The sequence below is a fragment of the Petromyzon marinus genome, chromosome 21 (genome assembly GCF_048934315.1).
Source record: "Petromyzon marinus isolate PM22_M1 ecotype Great Lakes invasive population chromosome 21, UKy_Petmar_22M1.pri1.0, whole genome shotgun sequence".
NCBI classification, from domain to species: Eukaryota; Metazoa; Chordata; class Hyperoartia; order Petromyzontiformes; family Petromyzontidae; genus Petromyzon; species Petromyzon marinus.
This window is the reverse complement of record NC_133687.1, coordinates 57,487-78,644: the sequence shown is the minus strand read 5'-3', so window position 1 is coordinate 78,644 and position 21,158 is coordinate 57,487. Positions and strand designations below refer to the sequence as shown.

Here is a 21,158-nt window from a genome sequence, read left to right as displayed (position 1 = left end):
CCACACCCACACCTACTGGACAAAGAGCTTCATAGCTCATTGGATTTGTCTACGCTAAATAAAGATTCTGATTTTGATACCGAAGGCTGAGTCCACCTAAGGAAGACCCAGAACCAGTTCAGATATTTATCATTGGTGCTGGTCGTGAGTAGGAATCCAACTCAGGCGACCAGATGCGAAGCACGGTGCGCTAACCACAGTGCCACAGCTCCTCAAGCACACCACCACCTCCAGTCACTCCCCGCACCTTGCCCAGGCACGAGAGCTGTGAATTCCAGAAGCGTAGGCGTCGCGATGCGGCGGCAGCAGCCGTGGAGGCGGTAGGGCCACTGGGGGCGACGAGGAGGAGGGGGGCACCCAGCAGCTTCACCTGCACACACACACAACAACAACCGCCATTCGCCACTAAGTGGCTGTGACGTCACCACGACGCTTGTGCTAGGCCATGTGCACCTTAAGGCCACGTGAAGTGTCAAACGCCCGCTGGCAAGTCAGGGGGCAGACCCAGGTGCCACGGGTCGACTGACGGAGATGACTGAGATGACTGGCTGATGCATCACCTGTGCCCCCTACTGTGCCAACTTCCTGTGCTTTGGCCACCCAGAGCTCCGCTTGTTGTTGTGAGCATCGCTCCTACGCCCTCTGTTGTTGTTGGAGGGCGACTGCCTCCAACTGCCCAGTAGCATCTTTCATGAGCCCCCTCCACAGAGGCCTATCTTGACACTGCTGGTACCAGTCATCGGCAAGTCCACTCATCTCAACATCCTCCTGTACCACGTCACTCCATCTCTTCTCTAGCCCATGTAGCGCCCGTTTAGCCCCCTCAATCCGGCCGAACAAAAGTTGTTTCGGCATGTGGTGATTGAGCATGCGGGCTATATGGCCCAGCCAACGCAGCCTTGCTTGCCGGAGGTGCTCACCGATCGGACTTTGTCCAGATCTTTCGAGGATTTGTGAGCTCCTCACACAATGCAGCCTGGTTAAACCCAGGATTGATCGTCGGCAGGCCAGCCTAAATGTTTCTAACCAGCGAAGATGTTCCATTAGGGGGATCCACGTTTCGCAAGTGTAGAGAAGGGAGAGAATGACCGTGGCCGAGAAGACCTGAAGCTTTGTGCGGAGCGACAGACCAGGCAGCTTCCACACAGCGTTACGCAACCGATGAAAAAATAATGCCGCTCAACTGATTTGGAGTGAGATCTCTGCTATTAAACCGGAGCCGGTCATGAGCACTCTGCCCAGGTATGGGAAACTCTCCACTCTCTCCACAACTGCCCCATCACTGATTGGGAGTTGTGGGGGAGGAGTGCCCGATGGTACAAAATACCTAGGCAGGTGCTTCGTTTTGGTTGGGCTGATAGTAAGGCCCCACCTCTTAGTGGCATGCTCCAGTTTCAGCAGCAGCGCCTCTAACTCCTCCTCTGAGTGAGCCGCAATTACCAGGTCGTCGGCATACATAACGTGGTTGACCAATAGGGTGCCATCCCTTGACCGCACCGGGGCATCGATCAGCCTCCCATTGTATCTGTACCAGATGGAAATTCCTCCGGTACAGCTACTGAAGGCTTCACGAACTATGTGGTCGAAATAGATCTTAAATAATGTTGGAGCCAGAGGACATCCCTGTCGCACCCCAAGGTGTACAGGGAATGGCTCTGACTCCCAGCCATGTAGTTTTACCCGGGCCTGCTCACCATCATGAGGGTCCTTAATGAGCGTCAGCAGAAGGTAAGGGACTCTGAAAGCACGAGGAACAACCCAGAGCCCAGGCCTATTGATGGTATCATAGGCTTTGACCAGGTCAATAAAGCAGAGATGTAGGTCTTGTTGGAATTCCCTACACTTCTGCTGTAGCAAACGGACAAAAAATATGGCATATGTGCAGGACCGCCCTTTCCTGAAACCGCATTGGGGCTCCGCAAGCCTCTCCTCAGCGTGCCTAGCAAGGCGATGTTGAATAATCCTTGCCAGGACCTTTCCCGGCACACTGAGGAGTGAGATTCCCCTGTAGTTGTTACAGTCTGTGCGGTCCCCCTTCTTAAAGAGGGGGAATACCAGGGCATCCTTCCAATCCTGCGGAACCCGTTCAGTGGCCCAGACTGTTGTTATGATGTCATGTAGGGCAGTCTGCGCACAAATGCCACCCTCCCTCAGCATTTCGCTTGGGAGATCATCTCTGCCCGGTGCCTTTCCTGGTCTCAAACTCTGGATCGCCTTCAGTACTTCCTCAGCGGATGGCACCTCAACCAGCCACTCCCAGGGGGTGACTTCCTCCTCCAATATTTGAGGCACCGCAGCCTCAGCAGGGTCATCCCCACTTTGTCCCATGATGTTTTCCAGGTTGAGGAATTCCCCCTCCCCCAGGACCTCACAGAAATGCTCAGCAAATCTGCAAACCTGTTCCTGGGGGTCAGAGATTGGATCATCGTTCTTTGCCCTAATGATGGTAATAGGTGTGGTGCTGCAGGTTACTTTTTTGATGGAGTTAAATAGGGATTTGTAATCGGGGGCCACTGAGGCAGACTCCATCGACTCAGCAACCCGCAACCACCACCCATCCTTGCAGCGCCTCACGGCTCTCCGAACCTCCGAGCGAAGGCTGCGGTAAGCCTCCTCATTCTCTGACGTGGGATGCTGTAGACGATTAGAGTGGGCCTGTCACTTTTTCTCAACCATCCTAAACACCTCCTCTGTCAGCCAGAGTCTCTGGGGAGGTCTGGACCACGTATCCAAAGCAGCCATTGCAGCTGCATGAGTCACAGTCCTAAACCTCCCCCATTTACCCTCGACATCAGGAGGAGTGGGGGACGATGCCAACCCCAGCCGCAAGCGATGATGAAATTCTCGCTTGCAACTTTCATCAGCTGAGACCAGGCCACCTTAGGTTGGAATGGGGTCCTGGGTGTACACCCACCACCGGAGTGGAAGAATGGCAGGCGCATCTTACAGATGACTAGTCGATGGTCAGAGGGCAGATCAGCTCCAAGGTAGGTCCTGGTGTCAAGGACATGGGATCGCATCCGCTGATCCGTCACTATGTAGTCCAGCAGATGTTCTTGCTTGGACCCGGCATGCATCCATGACGTTGTGTGGATGCGGCAATGCCGGAACAGCGTGTTGGTAATTACAAGCCCATGGGCTGCACAAAAATCTAGCAGCCTCCTACCGTTGTTATTGAGCTAATCTGGCCCATGCCTTCCAATCACTCCAGACCAGGTACCAGCATCATGACCAACTCGGGCATTGAAGTCACTTAACAAGATGACTCTATCCCGAGGGGCCACTTTAGCCAGCACCTGTGACAGGAGGTCATAGAATGCATCTGACTCATCGGCCTTGCATGCATCCCTCCATGGATGTACGTCTTCGGTGGGGGCATAAGTAACCACGACCACCACTCCTCGCCTCCGATTGATGGGAAGGCGAGCCCAAAGTAGCCTGCAGCTTACACCTTCCCACACCTCACCGCCATGCTCCCACGCCTCCTTCATTCTTTTGTTCAGAAGAAGAGCCACTCCCTGTTGTTTGGCAGTCTCCTGCCCCGAGTAGAGGACTGTCCACCCCTCACATGTCTGTGTTCCCATGTCTCCGTGTCCCCATGTCTTCGTATACCCGTGTCTGTGTCCCCGTACCGGTTTGTATTGAGACAGGAGTCCCACTGCGGGGTCCCACGGGCGCTTGAGGAGGAGGGACAGCGCCTCGGCGCTCGTGGCCTCCGACTTGGTAGTGGACGGGGCGATCATGCGGTCCACCAGCGACGGGACCTGGGGGGGCAAGCACAACCATTCAACTGACCCTCTCCACACACTCGCTCACTCACTACAGTCAACCAATGACAGCTTCGCAACACATCCTTCAACCTTACCCTCTCAACAAAGCCTTTTAACACCAACAAACATCCGTTTGCCGCAAAGTGGCAGTGAAGTCACAATATCACTTGTGCCAGGCTAGGTGCACCTTGAGGCCACGTGAAGTGTCGACGGCTCGCTGCCAAGTTACGGGACAGACCCATGTGTTTTGGGCTGAGATCACTGCCAAAGGCACCTCCAGTGTTCCCTACTATGCCAACTTGTTGTGTTTTAGCCGCCCGGCGCTCCGCTTGTTGTTGGACAGGAACTGCCTCAAACTGCCCAGTAGCGCCCTTGAAGAGCCTCCTCCATAGAGGCTGATCTTGACTCCACTGGTAGCAGTCATCAGCAAATCTACCCAGCTCAATATCCTCCTATACCCCATCAGGCCATCTCTCAACGCAGCCGATCAACACATCCTTCCGACACAGCCTCTTGACACCTCCTCTCGACACCACCTCTCGATACAACCTCTCGACAAGCCTCTCAGCAAAAGTTCCCTCAGGCTTTCCTTGTCGTCTGCTTCCCCGTGTCGCCACTCTCACACACCTCACAGAGGAGCGGCTGCTATTGCTCTGACTGCAGCAAGGCAAGGACAAGCTGCAGATGAAGATGCAATTTCTTTTGTCTTGCTGTTGTAATGTTTGTGACCCAGGTCTCTCTTGCAAATGAGACTATCTTGGTCTCTTGAGCTCTCATGCTGGTTAAATAAACTCAACTTGAAACTGGTTGCTTCGTGCCGAGCTAAACGTGCCTGGCGTGCTCGCAGCACCATCAGTGCGGAGGGGGGTGTGAGTATTGCTGATATCATATTGCCAGCACAGACCACTTTCCAGCTACCATGCACAAAGGGAGGAATGGTGGTGAGTGCGATCGTGCCTTGGAGCGTAGCGTCTGCAGCACGTCGAGGTAGGAGGAGAGTGCTGCGACGCTCAGAGAGTCAATGAGCGTTGCATGGAGCCACTGGGTCAGTCGTGGCTCCCAGCCACAGCTCGCAAGCGCAGCGCGTACGCGGCTTGCACAACGGTCCACAGCAGCGCGGCGCAGCACCGCCTCGCCACTCACCTACACACCACACGGACACACGCAACGAGCATTTAGGAAGGCCGGCACAGCACACGACGGGGTGGGTGGTCAGCACCACGCCCGGCTGCCTTTGTCTCTCCGGTGGCGATGTTTACATGTCAAGGCAGGTACTCATTTGAGGCTGAGTGGACCTAGGCGAGGCCCAGGACCGGTTCAGATAATCGCTACTGGTGTTGGCCTTGAGCGAGAATCGAACTCGGGTTTTCAGGTCCGTAGCGCAGCGCACTAACCCGCTGCACTACTGCTCCCCAACAGACACACACACAAAATATGCGTAAACTTATATTTGCTGTGTATATACACACGCGCACACAAGCAGATACGTGGGCACACGCATGAACAAGTGTACACATGTATACAACACACATATATGAAAATACACACATAGATAAAGGATTTCATCTCAGCTAACAAAAATAATGAATACAAGAGACCAAGATAATGTCTCTTTTGCATGAGTGACCTGGGTCACCAAAATAACAGGCACCACACACGGGTGCACATGGGCACACACGCACACAACAGTAAGACAAAGATCCTCCGGATAGCTTTAACAGACTTATTGGGGCTAGTTCCATTCGCGAGCACCTATGACGGTCGGTAAGGCACACGAGGGGGTGTGTGGCCAGCAAAACGCATGGCTGCCTTTGTACCCTGAGTGATGTAGACATTGTACCAGCTACTCATTTGAGGCTGAGTCGACATATGGGAGGCCCAGCACCAGTTCAGATAATCATCACTGGTATTGGCTGTAAGTGGGAATTGAACTTGGGTCACTGGGATTTGTAGCACACTACTGCTTCCACAAGGGTAAACACACACACGTGTACACACAGGACACACGGGTACACACACGTACCCCTTGGTAGGCGAGACGAGTGAGCCGATCGGCCTGCAGGGCTTTCACCACCTTCGTGAACAACTTGTTCTGGCTGATGCTCCACCCCAGCCTGCACACAACAACAATGGCCGCCGTTCGCCATTAAGCAGTGGTGACATGACAACAGCGCTTGTGCCAGGCTATACACACTTTTAAGGCCATATGGAGGTGTCAAAGGCTCGCTGACAGGAGGCCACAGGATAGACGAGGTTGACCGAGATGACTGACTGGCGCACCGCCTGTAGTCCCCACTATGCTGTGCATGCGTCTGTGCCAACATAAACACACGCACAGTGTGACTTCAATTCCTCAAGTTCTGCCCCTGCGCAATGTGACCTGCATGTACCATGTGATGCCTCTAAGTACAGCGTGACTCCATTGTTACAGGTGCTGCCCCCACAATACATCATGTAATCTCCGAACCATGTGATGTTCTTTCTCCAAGTACCACAACCCACCTCTCCCTATGCACCATATGACCCCCCCACTTCCGCATGAGATTTCATACCTCATGTGACCTAAATGGAGCATGTGATCCTCATTTTCCAATTGCCATCCCTCCCCCCTCTCAAGGAACGATGCAACTCTGCATCCCAGGTGCCATCCCCCCCATCCATGTGCCATTTGACCCCATGACACCCCCATGACCCCCACATGACCCCGTGACCCCACCTGCTGACGCTGTCCTCCCACTCATCGGGAGGTGGGGGAGCGGCCTCGGAGTGCGAGCGAGCAAATGTCACGTGACGCTGGCACTCGTTCATCACCGAGCGAGCCTTGGCGGAGTCGCCCAGTGCCGCGGGGGCGAGCGGGGGCGGCTCCACGCTCTCCACGTTCACCAGCTCATCCACCACACTGAGAGATAGAGAGAAAATCATACACACAAACGCAAAGCCATATAAACTCAGAGAAATTAGCTTGTGTACCGTGGTAAAAACTCGTTTCTCTAGTCCAAACTGCCAGCCACTGGTCCAATGTTAATCCTAATATTCAGTAATTTCCTTCGAGTCGTGGAACGCACAGCAGATAAAAAGAAGTGTCTGCCCCCGCCAATCATCACCATTGCCCACACCCTAGCCATAAGCCTTACTACACTACTTATAGCAAAGCACACTTCCGGTAGCGTGAACACAAATAAAGTTAACAGCCTCCCTTCCATTTACACAATCGAGGCCATGTGGAGATGCGATAGTGGGGGGGAGGGAGAAGTATGACACTGACCAGAACATAATCAGTGGAAACTTCTCAACTTGAAAGTGTAAGAACACTGAAAATGAGGATCAGGACATGAACAAAACTAACACACGTCACCTCTTCAACGAAATATGAACCCCTAAAGACTCTCCTAATGATCGAAAGAAGTGTGAAATTGTGGCAATGGCTAGGCAAGAAACCGAAGGCTGGCAGTATGAGCTCGATAAAAAAGTGTTTACCAAGGTAGAAAACTTTATATTCATCCTATTCTGCCCAAATCTGATCCAATGCTATTCATACCATTCAGCAACCATACCAGAGCTGGTACCTGGAGGAGGCAATGGTCACTCATTAGATGGCCGCAAACAAACCCAAAAGGGGGGGGGCAGCAAGGCCGCTGCTGCCACGGGAGGAGGACAATGACAGAGGGCATCTGTTTTTTTTCTCTCTTGCAAGAGACGCGGAGAGAGGAGAGAGAATTTCACATTTAAGCTCGGCAAGGGACAGCTCGACACAGCAGCTCGGCAAGGGACAGCTCACACAGCAGCTCGGAAGAGGACAGCAAGCCAGTTCCGGAGCATGGCCTCGAGATCAACAATGCGTGTGGTGCATTGCAGAAAAGAGGGGCGAGGTGATGTTAGGTGCTGAGTTTGGCATGGACCGACAGAGTATCGCTGAAAGTTTATTCTACATTCATCCTGATGTTTTGAGTCGCTTGCAGAATCGAGGATTGCGATATGCTGTATTGTACTAAGCTATCAGAGTTGTGTAAGAGGCGTGCAAATACAATTTTCAAGTTTTGAGAGTGAGTGATCCAGCCAGCGACGAGCAGCTCACAGCAAGAGCCCTCCTGGAAGAAGGGTGAAGAGCACGAAAGTTGAGCAACGACAAAGCGCAGCCCTGAAGTAATGGCGGGTGTCCGTGTGAAGCTGGCAGCTGCACGATCAAGGAGAGAGCTAGAGAAATGAGAGAGAAAGAGTGCCGAGCGACGACAAGGAATCAACCTGGAGAAAGGGCGGAAAGCACCAAGCATCAACCAAGCCAGCATCACAGAGAACCAGCTCCACCGAGCAAGGGTGTCTGCCACCAGCGAACGAGCTGCACGCGCAATCGAGCATCGCCAAAGAGCACGGAGCCGGAGAGAGCGCACAGCAGCGCCACCAGCACCACCAAGCAAGGGTGTCAGCTGCCAGCGGACAAGCGGTGTGCCGACTCGGCTCATCCAGCAGGGGAAAGAGCCTGACCAGCCGCCCGTGAGGAAGAGGAGAGCGCCGGCGAGAGCACCGTGGGTTCGACCCACACTCCCACCAGCGTCACCAAGCCAGGGTGACAGCTGCCAGTGGACAAGCTGCGGGAGCTATGTGACAACGGGATCATCGCGCACCGACGGCGAGCGTCGTGCCGACTCTTCCACCCAGCTGTGGACAGAAACTGTGGCCGCCCCCGAGCAAGAGAGAGAACGAAGCCGTTTGTATGACCCTCCCCCACACTCACACCCTCATGACGCATCGCCCGGCGTCTGCTTTACGCAAAGAATTGAACAAGTGGAAAAGAAGACACACAACACGCATATCGGGACAAATAAGATTGTTCTAAAAAGTTATCTTTGTGTTTCAAGAAGGGTTGGCATTCCAAGGTGGTGCGTTAAATATAAACTGATCGTGAAGAACATTGCTGCCCATTGAGTTACATGTATACGGTCATACAGTATTTTAGTCGTTCGTTTTTTTAATTTCATAATCTTACCAATGAATTAATTGATAACTACTCTTGCCTTCGGGACATGTTCTTTATTGCCCTTTGTATGAATATGCCGTGTATGCTCGCGTACTCTGAGGAATAACTGATTGTACTGTTACTCAGTTAACAAACGTGACCATTGAGGGTTAAATGTATGGATCAATGAGGGGAACATCTCCAGGAGTACTGTGTTGACAATTCCAAGCATAAGAGTTCGCATATTAGAGTGTTAAGGTTTGTTTAGAAATTAAAATTGCTCAATACAGAAGTGTCTGAGTGGTGCCTTCCTAAGTTAATGCATATTAATCTTAATTAAAAGAACTGTATCCTGCGGTGAGATTTGAATTTGGAGACCTGATATAAACACACTAAGACATAATCAGTAAATGTTAAAGTGAGAATAATTGTATTATACCGATTGATAATACAACCCTCGACAAGGAGGTTGAGCCTAATTATCATAACTACGCACATTAGCATAATTTACGCACATAAGTGCATCTATTAACATAATTTCGGATAATTACGCATTTTTCCAAATTTCATTTTTTTTCATTAAATTTTCAAGACCCGGCATATACAGTGGTGACCGATTATTTATCTGATAACCAGTCATAACGATACTATGCCTTCTCTCTTGGGGCAGTACTGCAAACTCCAGGACTCTCTCCTCAATAGCAGCACTGGTAGGGCAAGGCATTTTACCATACTGTAGATGTTCAGCAAGGTAAGATGCCTCCCTGCAAAGGAGCCATCTACTAGGATAAATCTCCCCTGAGGGTGTTTTGTTTGAGAGGGGTGGAAGTTCCTCTGTTACTGACCAAAATTAATAGTTCCCTGCATCCCTGGGAATAGAAAGAGTGGAAAACCTGTTCCACCCAGGCCCTTTTAAGCTTGGCTAACTCAGGCTCAGTGAGATGGGTTTCCTGTATGAAGGCAATGTCAGCTTTCTGCCTCTGGAGGAAGGACAGGGTCCTCCGTCTTTTTATAGGGTGGTTAAGGCTGTTGTTGTTCAGGAAGATGATGCTTAGTCGGACGACCTCACATTCCGGCCTCATCGAGGCATAGAGGGAAGTGTCCCCATTAGCTGGCAGTGGCATCGTGTATCAAGGAGGGAGGGATGGTCTGAGGGCCAGGGGGCTGGGCCCGCTGTTGACCCCGATCCACAGAAGCGTGAGTTTCTATGGCGGACTGCGAAGTACTGACTCAGGGAGTTGGGGAGGGGGGAGAGGGGAAGGTTGGGGAGGCGGCCAAACACCGGCCCCCCAAGGGGGGAATCTCAGTGTCCTCCGGTTATAGCCATAAAATGAGGCAATCCGCCGTGACCGGTGTGGTGTGCTTTGCATTGCCCATGAGCGCGGTACAGTACAGAGTGTCATCGTGCAGGGGAGGAGGGAGGGGGGTTGAGAAAAAAACACCTCCCGGGGGAGGACAGAGAAGGGGGATCACCACGATAGGAAAAGGTCCCCATACAAATGTTAGGTCGCATAAGGTCGCGAGGTTGACAGTCGGGCTCGAACTTGCTGACTCTAAATGGGGCCAACAGTGGCACCCAGGGGATCATGGTCCCCAACGGTAAACAGCATGAGTCGCGAACAGAGTGTTCCAATTGTCGGGGAAGAGGCAAGGCCAAGACAACGTTAAGGGGTATCGGGGGATGGAGGGGGGGGGCAAAACAAACACGCCTATAATGTTTACACCCTACAACCCAAGAGTGGTGTGTTACTGACCGCATCGGGGTGGGTGGGCGGGGAGGAGGTCTATGGCGGGTGGAGTTGTGGTGAGAAAGGTGAGTGGGGTGGTGATGCGTGATGTAAGAGAGGCGGTGATATGGGGGGGGGGGTGAAGTTGGGTGGAGTGGGGAGAGGTAGTGTAGCGGTTAGCGCACTGCGCTGCGAACCCGGTGATCTGAGTTCTATTCCTGCTCATGGCCAATTTCAATGACGATTATCTGAACCAGTCCTGGGCCTCCCTTAGGTCGACTCGGCCTCAAATGAGTAACTCGGTGCAGTGCGTAAAAACATCGCCATTGCCACTAGGGAGACAAAGGCTGCTATGTGTGGTACTGGCCACTCACCTCCTCGTGTGTCGTTCTGCCTTCATAGGTTCTTGTTAACGGCACTTACCCCAACAGTCTGTTAAGGCTATACGGGGGATCAAAAGAAAGAAAGTTGCAGAGATGGTGCATGCGAGAGGGGGGGTGGGGAGCAGTGATGGGTGGATATCACGTTGGTCCCAAGGATCCACCAAGACCGCTGGAATGACGGCTCAGACGTCGAGGTCTCAGGGAAGAGAGGGGGGCCCACATGGCCGAGGTGCATGAGGCGAGGGGATGACCTGCTATCCGTACCGCTTCACTCTTCGTGCCGTGCCTAGGTGTGTCCCAGCAGATCATGCTCTCTCTCCTGGTATTCGAGTGGTTCCTGCAGTAGGTCCTGGATCTCCCTGTTGCTCATCGCCTCTCTGGGGTTGGTGAATTCTAGGTGCTTCCCGTTCAGGTGGACCCTGAGCTTGGCAGGGTATAGGAGCTGTGTCCTCACCCGATCTCTTCCCCAGGTCCAGTGCCCACTGTTTGGAGTTTAGCTGGGTCAGATCCGGGGAAATTAAGGCCTGGGAATCCTAGATTTGTATGTCTTGGCCTTTCATGTTCCTGGCAGTGGCAAGGATGGTGTTAGCCTCCGCTCTGTTTATCAGGTGGATGAAGGAGGGGGCGAGGTTTGGCAGCTTGTTTTATCTCCATGTCGGCCGTGTTTTCCCTTCAACCCACTCGGAAAGCCTGCACTATAGTTTTAGGTGCCGGCGGGGGGATGTCCTGTGGTTGGATGTTCTTGAGTGCAGCTGGGAGATGCTTCCTGACATACATGAGGGCCCCATTCCTTGCTTTGCCCTCCACCCCTTCCGGGACCCCGAATATCTTCAATTGGCTTCTCCTGTTTTTAGCCTCTAACTTATTGAAAGCCTCTTCCAGAGCCTGGAGTTGGTCTCCTCTCCTATTGTCACACATCACCAAATTGTTCGTCGTGACCTGCAAGGCCATGATATGCGCCTCCTGCTTCACCACCCGCTTATTCATCGATCGAACTTGAGGGAGAGTAGGATGGAAGTATTTTCTCCCAATTTAGAGAAAAGTTCTTAGAGGAGCTGAAAGATATCCCTATCCATTTCCTCAGGTCTTTGTTTGGACGGAGAGGAGGGGGGGGGAAGCATTAGCCTTCATCTCCGGGACGCACTCCACCATTAGGCTCAAGGGGGAGTTAGTACTCAGGCTGCTGACACATCAATTATCATGTTGGGCCTGCTCTGGGAGGTAGGGATCTTTCCCTGACGTTAGGGACACCGGTGGAGTGGAGAGGGAGCAGGAGGCTCCAACTAACTGTAGTTCGGGAGGGGAGGGAGGAGTCGGGGTATAGCAAAGTGTGGCACTGCAAGGCAGGCCCTAGCCTACCCTGTTTCCTGCTCCTGCTGCTCCTTTACCGTCTAGGATGTTTAACGGGTAAAGGGAGGGTTGAATTGTCTCTTTCTAGGACCCTCTTTAATGGGTCCGACGTCGAGAGTAAAAAATATATATTCGTAAAAATAAAAAGGTGCTTCAAGACACTTACATGAAGTGGTTGGTGAGGAGGTAACTCAAAAGATCAGCTCACTCCGGCACGATGCCACCAGAAGTCCAAAAGACAGATTTTTAAGGTTGGAAACCTCTCGGAAGCAATAGCCAATGTTTCAAATGGAGGACATATGAAAATGTCCAACACCAATCTAAGGTTGCAAGGAACCATGGACATTGACCGCCTTGGTCTCTCCACAGCCATGGCGTACAGGAGCCTAGACAGCACTGCCGAGGAACCCACCGGGACTCCAAGGATGTGTTCGTGAAAGGCAGAAATAGCCAACAGGCATACCTTTATGGATGCGGTCAATGTGCCGTTTTCAAATTCCACCTAGTGGTGATTGGTATAAGTTGAGACTCAGCATGACAGAGGAACCTAACCTTCCTTGACAGACTGGCAGAATGCCCTACAGGGGCTGGCATAAACCATGCCCTTGGGGGCTCTCCTCATTGTCCGTGGAGTCAACTGAAAACGCCTGACATATGGATAACACATCTCGCACAACACAGAGGCCCCCAAGCCTCCATCATTCGTGAGCAAAATTTTGGGTAACCTTGGCGATTCACCCTCACGACAGCTGTTACTTTATCACAGCATTTGAGAATTCACCTCTGTAGGACCTTAGTCCGAAAGTGACAAAGCCCTTGATGCACTGCTCAGAGCTCCAGGAGATTCATTCTTCCCTCTGTGTGTCTTGGCCACCTGCCTTGGACCGGGATATGTCTTGGAGGTGTGGTCCCCACACCCACGCACTTTCATCGGTCTCAAGTAGAGGTCTGGCCACCGAGTTATCTCCAGAGGCATGGCTCTCAGCAGTCTAGATACTCAAACGCTTGTTGGGCAAGTTCAACCCATTGATCAAGACTGCTGTGAAATGCATCCCAGTAATGCAATCGAGCCAAATTAAGTTACCTCAAGTGAAGTCTTGCCCAGGGTACCATCTCCGTGGTGGAAGCTATTTACCCCAGAAGAACTATCATCTTCTTTGGTTCTTTTAGAAAAAGACACGTAGAATGAGAATAAAATAATAAAATAACACAATAAAATTCTCACGACGTTTCGGCCACAACGCAAGCGGCCGTCTTCAGGTTAAAGGAACAGACCTGTCGGGACGACAGAGCTTCAATGAACGATGTAAAAGATTCGTAGCGACTTTTAATGCGGTTGGTATTACCTTAGAGTCGCGACATCTCTTCAGAAAGGTGAGAGACTCGATTAGTTGAGCTTTCTTGTCCCGGAGTCTGTTGAATGATCTTAAGGTTGTGTGAAATCCCTCTCCGTAGAGGCGGTTAAATTTCGATTTAAAGCTTTCGTGACTGCAAGGATTCATCTTCTTTGGTTCTTTCGTAAAGTCATGTAGAATGAGAATAAAATAATAAAATAACACAATAAAATTCTCAGAACGTTTCGGCCACAACGCAAGCGGCCGTCTTCAGGTGAAAGGAACAGACCTGTCGGGACGACAGAGCTTCAATGAACGATGTTAAGATTCGTAGCGACTTTTAATGCGGTTGGCATTACCTTAAAGTCGCGGCATCTCTTCAGAAAGGTGAGAGACTCGATTAGTTGAATCCTTGCAGTCATGAAAGCTTTAAATCGAAATTTAACCGCCTCTATGGAGAGGGATTTCACACAACCTTAAGATCATTCAACAGACTCCGGGACAAGAAAGCTCAACTAATCGAGTCTCTCACCTTTCTGAAGAGATGTCGCGACTCTAAGGTAATACCAACCGCATTAAAAGTCGCTATGAATCTTAACATCGTTCATTGAAGCTCTGTCATCCTGACAGGTCTGTTCCTTTCACCTGAAGACGGCCGCTTGCGTTGTGGCTGAAACGTCGTGATAATTTTATTGTGTTATTTTATTATTTTATTCTCATTCTACGTGACTTTACCGAAAGAACCAAAGAAGATGAATCCTTGCAGTCACGAAAGCTTTAAATCGAAATTTAACCGCCTCTACGGAGAGGGATTTCACACAACCTTAAGATCATTCAACAGACTCCGGGACAAGAAAGCTCAACTAATCGAGTATCTCACCTTTCTGAAGAGATGCCGTGACTCTAAGGTAATGCCAACCGCATTAAAAGTCGCTACGAATCTTAACATCGTTCATTGAAGCTCTGTCGTCCCGACGGGTCTGTTCCTTTCACCTGAAGATGGCCGCTTGTGTTGTGGCCGAAACGTCGTGAGAGTTTTATTGTGTTATTTTATTATTTTATTCTCATTCTACGTGACTTTACCGAAAGAACCAAAGAAGATTAATCCTTGCAGTCACGAAAGCTTTAAATCGAAAGAACTATCATGCTCCTTGCCCAGGTCATTGTAGCTTTTGAGCCTGTTGGCTGATGTCCAATGCCATTTTCTCTGAAAGTCGCATCTGACATTGGTCCTCCCAGATGTCAGCACCAAGGTGGTAGAGTCGCTGAGTTGAAGGACATTGCTGGCTTCAGGACTAACGCACTTCTGCCTTCTTGGCATCGTCCACCTTCTAAAGTCGCTCCTGCAGGTCCTTGTTAAAGAGGATCTCGCCCGCGGACAGCAGAGCGCACAAGACCTTCTTTGAGCTAGTGGTCAACTTCGGCCCACTAGGATGGCTGCTACCACCTGAGAGGCAATGTACAGTGTGTCTTTTCCCACATTGAGGAAAAACACGGTCTCAACATGAATGTTGAGGTAAGCCTGCTAGAACTCCTGGTCCTCCTCCTCCTCGCTGGGCTTATGGCAGATGCTGTGGTTGATGACCTTTGTTGCATCCCACAGGGTCTGGGAGCTTTCCTCCTGTACAGTAGGTTAACCTGTTATCTGGCACGCTCACTGGCTCCTGCCTGCTATGTCCCCAAGCAACTGAGGAATGACTCCGCCTCAGTCAGCTGAGGGTGCTCCGGTTCAGTAAGATTGACCTTGTGCCTCATCCTACATCTCAGCAAGTGCAGGACATGTAGAAACATCCATTTTTTTATGAAGGTGCGCAGACAATGCTTATTCAGCTGCATTCAGGGCTCCTGGAAGATGGATTCATCCCAGCCAATGGCATCATCTTCAGAGATTGACACTTCCACAGCGAAATGCTAGGTATGTGGCATTGATCTCCGACCAGTGACAGCAGACGCGCCAATGGATCTGTCCCAGGAAGACGTTATCGTCTTCAGAGACTGACACACCTGCTGCCTTGTGCAGGGTGTATGGTAGTCTCAGAACGACAGCAGGAGGTCCCTGGTCGACGCGAAGTTGGACCTGTTTTGGCAAGACATTATCATCTTCTGAAGCTGACACTACTGCTTGGTCTGTGGCAAACACTTCAGCTGTCTGGTCAGGACCATCGGGGCCTCCGTGTCTGCTGAGGGCAGAACTGCTTAATCACCCCTGTGAGGATGTCTTTGTCCGCATGGTATATATGGTGAAGAGCCCTATGAGACTTGCGTTGGCTCCACGCCTGCGTATGCCTCTTCTTTGTGGCGAGAAGTCACCTCAGCAACGACAGCCTTGTCCCCAGATAGTTGGTCAGAGGCGTCGACAAGCGTCTCTACCAGCAATCTTACTAGAGATCCACCAAGTGATCCCGAGCACTGTTGCATACTGCTCCCGTGTGTGTGGCGCGGCGGCTGTGGACTGCACCAGCCGGTCTGCTGTTATTGCACGCTGGCATTTCCTGCCTTTGGGTGTCACCTGACACAACCTTTGACAGGAAGACCGACATAATTCTGTGAGTGTTATAGAAGACTTGCTCCCTACTAAACACTGCTGATTAGCAGGAGGTAACTTGATGCCAAAGCATATAAAATTGATTGAAGAGATAATATGTGTGGCTTCGCACCACACCAATTTAATAGTTGCAAATGTTAACAAAACCATTCTCAAACTGTCATCTCGTCCGTTTGTAAAACAGGCAAGAATGCCACCACCTGTACAGTGATTCGCAATGTTGACTCCAAGGTATAATAGCACTAAGCACCTGAATCTAAATAAACATCTCTAACCTCCACATACAGTCCTGAGTCGATGGACCAGTGGCCAGAATTATTGGACAAAGGGGAATCGTTCACACGGAAACATACACATACCCACACACAGCCATATACACCCAAAGAAAATCACACACAAAGTTAATCACACACAAATAGAAAGTCATATATATCCACGGAGAATCAAATACACACGCATAGAGAATCATATACATTCATAAAGTCAAGCACATCGTGACATATACACATGGAGAACTCTGAGAGATATATTCACAAAACACACACACACCGCAATCGACTCACAGCGCCTGCTGCTGCTGCAGTCTGCGTTTACGCATGAAGAGGAGGCGAGGGGGGCGTGTGTGCCCCGCGTCCGGGTGCGCGCTCCAGGGCCTCGCGTAGCTGTGATCGAGCACCACCAGGTCCAGTTCGCGGTCCTGCGGTGGGGGTGGGAGCAGGGGAGAGAGGACAAGGGGGGCATGCACACAACCATAGCCAAATACAAGTCAAACATCTTCATTTCGCGGATTTGTTTCGGCGGATTAAATTATTCGCAATTTTAAATTTGTATACCAGTTTAACTTTCGCACACATTTCCTTTGACTATTCACATCATGGGATAGGGATACTGTACTTGCACACATACACAGAGAGACACACTTACACAGGGAAGCACGGGGAGACACAGGGAGACAAAGGGAGACGTGAAGGCACCTGTGGGGACAGCAGAGAGAGCAGGGAAGGGGCCGTGCCCCCCCCGGGTCCCCCTCTCCGTGCCGCACCCCCAGCCGAGCCCGCTACTGCCCCCAGGTCCCGCTCACTCGTGGGGGGAGACATCACGGTCACGTGACCTGTAGACAGGGGAGACGGTCACAATGTTACTCACTCAGTTAATCACAGAATTCTATACATTTAGTGGACAAGTTATATTTAACAGTTATATTCATCCTATTTTACATTTTTAAAAATACCTGTTTCATGTTTGAGTTAATGTAGGGTAACAAAAGAAGGGGGTGTCATATAACAAACCGAGAACCCGTTTTTGCCTTTGAGTTTGTGGAATGGGGATTTACCGATTGCTATCAATAACATAATCACCGCGAACGACAAAGTTTTGGGGTATGCACAATGCCACCTTAAATGTATATCTAAAACACCCAACAACAGCCGCCATTCACCACTTATTGGCGGTGACATCACCATGGCTCTTGTGTCACATTAAGTACACCTTGAGGCCACTTGAAATGTCGAAGCTTGGTGGCAGGTCACGGAACAGACCCAGCTGTTCTGGATGGACTACGATTACTGACAGAAGTGCTACCTGAGTTCCCAGTGCCAATTTTCTGCGTTCTATCCGCCCGGTGCTCTGCTCATTGTTATGAGTGTCGTTCCTCTGCCCTGTGTAGTTGCTGGAGGGTGACTGCCTTCAACTCCCAGCAGTATCCTTCACGAGCCTCCTCCAGAGGCCAATCTTGACACCGCCTATACAAGTCATCCGCAAGTCCACGCAGCTCCACATCCTCCTATACCGCATTAGCCCATCTTTTCTGTAGCCGGTGTCATGGCTGTTTGCCCCCCTCTATCCGGCTATACAGAAGTTGCTTGGGCATGCGGGCTACATTACCCAGCCAACGCAGCTTTGCCTGCCGGGGCTCACTGATGGCACTGTATCCCCATCTTTCAAGTATATGTGAGCTCCTCACACAATCCAGATTGGTTAGACAGAGGATAGATCATAGGCAGGCCAGCCTGAATGTTTAAAAATTACACAGATGTCCCTTTAAAGGGTTCCACATTTTGCAAGCTTAGACAAGAGAGGGTGTAACTGTGTCAGAAAAGACCAAAAGATTTTGGTCTTTTGTGGTTAATGCAGACATGATTCCTTGTAAAAGGTTTCAGTTTGGTGTTTTAACATCTAAAAACCTTGTTTTGTTGCCAGAAAGAAAAAGGGGAAAACCTATTTTCATATTTTGGTACTGGCAAAGGAGGTCCCATGATGTAGTTGCTCACCCCGAGCTCTCATTACTCTGATAGTGCTTGCCTTTGTGCTGTACCCCTTTTGGCGTCCTCTGGTCTAACACCGTTGAGACTAGGCTCAAAAGAAAGTTGTCTTTGGTGTGGACCAATCAGTTTCAAAGACAATGCATATATTATCAGAGTATGTTTTTTGTTTGCATTCTGACCACAAGTATTGTGGTTAATGCAGAAATGATTCCTTGTAAAAGGTTTCAGTTTGGTGTTTTAACATCTAAACACCTGTTTTGTTGCCAGAAAAAAAGGGGAAAACCTATTCTCACCCAAGATTTGTATGGAGCAATAGGTCAGGAAACTAACGCAGCTGATTTGGATACCTCTGCTGCCAAACTGAAGCTGGTCATAACCACACTGCCCAGCAATGGAAACTTATCCACTTTCTCCACAACTGCCCCATCACTCATGATGAGTTGAGAGAGTGGAGTGTTTAATGACATAAAATACCCAGGCAAGTGCTTAGTTTTGATGGGGCTGATGGTAAGTCCACATCTCTATGTGGCATGTTCCAGGTCCAGCAGCAGAGTATCAAACTCCTTATAAGAGTAAGCAGCAATTACCAGATCTCCATACGTAAAATGGTTGACCAATAGGGAGCTATCCCTTGCCTGTACCCAGGCATCGATCAGCCTCCCATTGCATTTGTAATGAGAATGCCATCCAATGGGTGGCAAGGGGTAACTGCACGCCCACCACCGGGTAACGAGTATCCAATCCCAAGCGGGGATATATCTGGGCGAAGGGTGATGGCGGAGTCAAAGGGGAACGTGCGGGAACTATCGGGAAGGTTCCACGAGGGGGCGTGGCTAGAGGCGGAGGAGCCAGAAGACATCCCTGTCGCACCCCAAGGTGAACAGGGAATGGCTCAGACTTCCGGCCATGCAGCTTTACCTGGGCCTACTCACCATTATGAAGGCCCTTCGTGTTAGTGAGTGTGAACATTAACCCAAAGCCCTGGCTTATTTATGCTATCATAGGCCTTGACCAGGTCAACAAAGCAAAGATGTAGGTCATGTCAAAATTTCCTATACCTCTGCTGTAGCAGGACAGAGAATATGGCTACTATGCAGGACCACATTGTCCTGAAACATCAATGGGGCTCCACAAGACTCTCCTAAGCGTGCCTGGCAAGGCGATGTTGAATAATCCTTGCCAGGACCTTTCGCAGCACACCAAGAAGGGAGATGCCATGGTAGTTGTTGCAATCAGTGCAGTCCTCATTAAAATAGGGAACACGAAGGCATCCTTCAATCCTGCAGAACCCATCCTGTGGACCAGACAGTTGTTATGCCGTCACATAGGGAAGGTAGCCTTCAGACAATTGCCACCCTACCTTAGCTCGCTTGAGAGGTCATTTCTGCCCGGCGCTTTTACTAGTCTCAGGTAATAGATCGCCCTTCCTCAACAGATGGCACATCAGCCAGTCACTTACAGGGGGCAGCTACTTTTAATATCCGAGGGGTGGCAGCCCCAGCAGGGTCAACCCCCATCTTGTCTCATTGTTATCTGAGCCGAGGGGATTACACTCCCCCAAGACCTCACAGAATTCCTCAGGAAACATGCAGATATATTGCTGAGGATTGGAAATAAGATCGGTTTTCCTTCACTTAAGGATGATACTAGATGTGGTGCTGAAAGATACTTTTTTATGGCATTATAGAGTAGCGTGTGATTGTCACACACTTAAACTAACCATGCACTCAGCAACACATACCTACTCACACGCACGTACTCTCACTCACCACACACTCGCTCAAACTTTTTATTTAGACTAGATGACTGATGAGCTATAAAGCTCTTTTCCATAGTTGTCCAGTAGGGGTGGGTCAGCAAGCTACATTAACAAAACATTCAGGAAACGACATAGGAGCAAGAAAGGTCAATGTTAATTTACTACATATATGAAGTGTAAAAGTACAAATTGCAAAGGTAAATAAAGTCCTGCAGATTAGTCAAGGCCAAATATAAGCTTGAGCAAGGCATCAAAACAACAGTCCCAGACCACACCAAGACAAGTCCTTTAATTACATCGCACTCTAAAATCTATCAAAACTAAGGTAAGGTTCATAGTTTGAAATAGCACTGTACACACACTCACTCAACACACGCTCAAAACTCACCTATCCTCTCAAACGTTCACTCCCTACACATGCACACTTACCACGCAGGCACTCATTCATCACACACTCTTACTCACCACACACACACCACAAAGTAATCACTCTCCTCACACTCACTCTACAAACACTCTCACCACAAATTCTCACTCACCACACACGCTCACAATTCACCTACCCTCTTACAATTTCACTCACCACACTCTCACTCACCACACACTCTCACCACACGCACTCTCACTCATCATACCTTCTCTCCCACACACACTCTCTTTCACCACATACACTCTCTTTCACCACATACACTCTCTCACCACACACGCCTATTTGCCACACAGTCGCTCTCAATACACACTCTCTCACTCAACACTCACTCTCTAACCACAGACTCTCACTCACCCTCGCATCGCACAGACTCCCACACACCACACCCACTATATCATCACACAGACTCCCACTCACCACAACCACTATATCACCACACAGACTCTTACCTACAATAACACGCTCGCACTCACCACACACTCACCTCGGGCCTCCACTGCAGGCTGCAGGAATCGATTCCATTCTAAAAACAAACCTCTGAATCGATTCACGGTAATTGCGACACACTTGTAAACTGCTCACGGATCCACCAGAATCGACTTTAGAAAATCGCGTTATTTATCATAATGCGATCCAAGTGCC

At 50.3% G+C, this 21,158-nt stretch overlaps 1 protein-coding gene across 9 annotated transcripts in view; it reads right to left on the bottom strand.

The window, feature by feature from the left end:
- KANSL3 (KAT8 regulatory NSL complex subunit 3) overlaps positions 1–21,156 on the bottom strand; it is a 50,633-nt gene extending 29,477 nt beyond the window's left edge. For 8 of the 9 annotated variants that reach the window (XR_012942475.1, XM_032958500.2, XM_032958504.2 and 5 more), the window contains exons 1-8: positions 21,001–21,156; positions 17,038–17,174; positions 16,627–16,760; positions 6,487–6,669; positions 5,794–5,884; positions 4,728–4,913; positions 3,633–3,764; positions 248–370 (exon numbers count right to left, since the gene is read on the bottom strand). Coding sequence is in view for 8 of the 9 variants with exons in the window: in XM_032958500.2 (XP_032814391.2) it covers positions 248–370; positions 3,633–3,764; positions 4,728–4,913; positions 5,794–5,884; positions 6,487–6,669; positions 16,627–16,760; positions 17,038–17,160 (972 nt within the window). In the remaining variant the exon portion in view is untranslated. Of the gene's footprint in view, positions 1–247; positions 371–3,632; positions 3,765–4,727; positions 4,914–5,793; positions 5,885–6,486; positions 6,670–16,626; positions 16,761–17,037; positions 17,175–20,989 lie in introns of all 9 variants that reach the window. The other variant, XM_032958501.2, reaches the window with a different exon arrangement.
- Between the last annotated feature and the right edge of the window lie 2 nt (positions 21,157–21,158).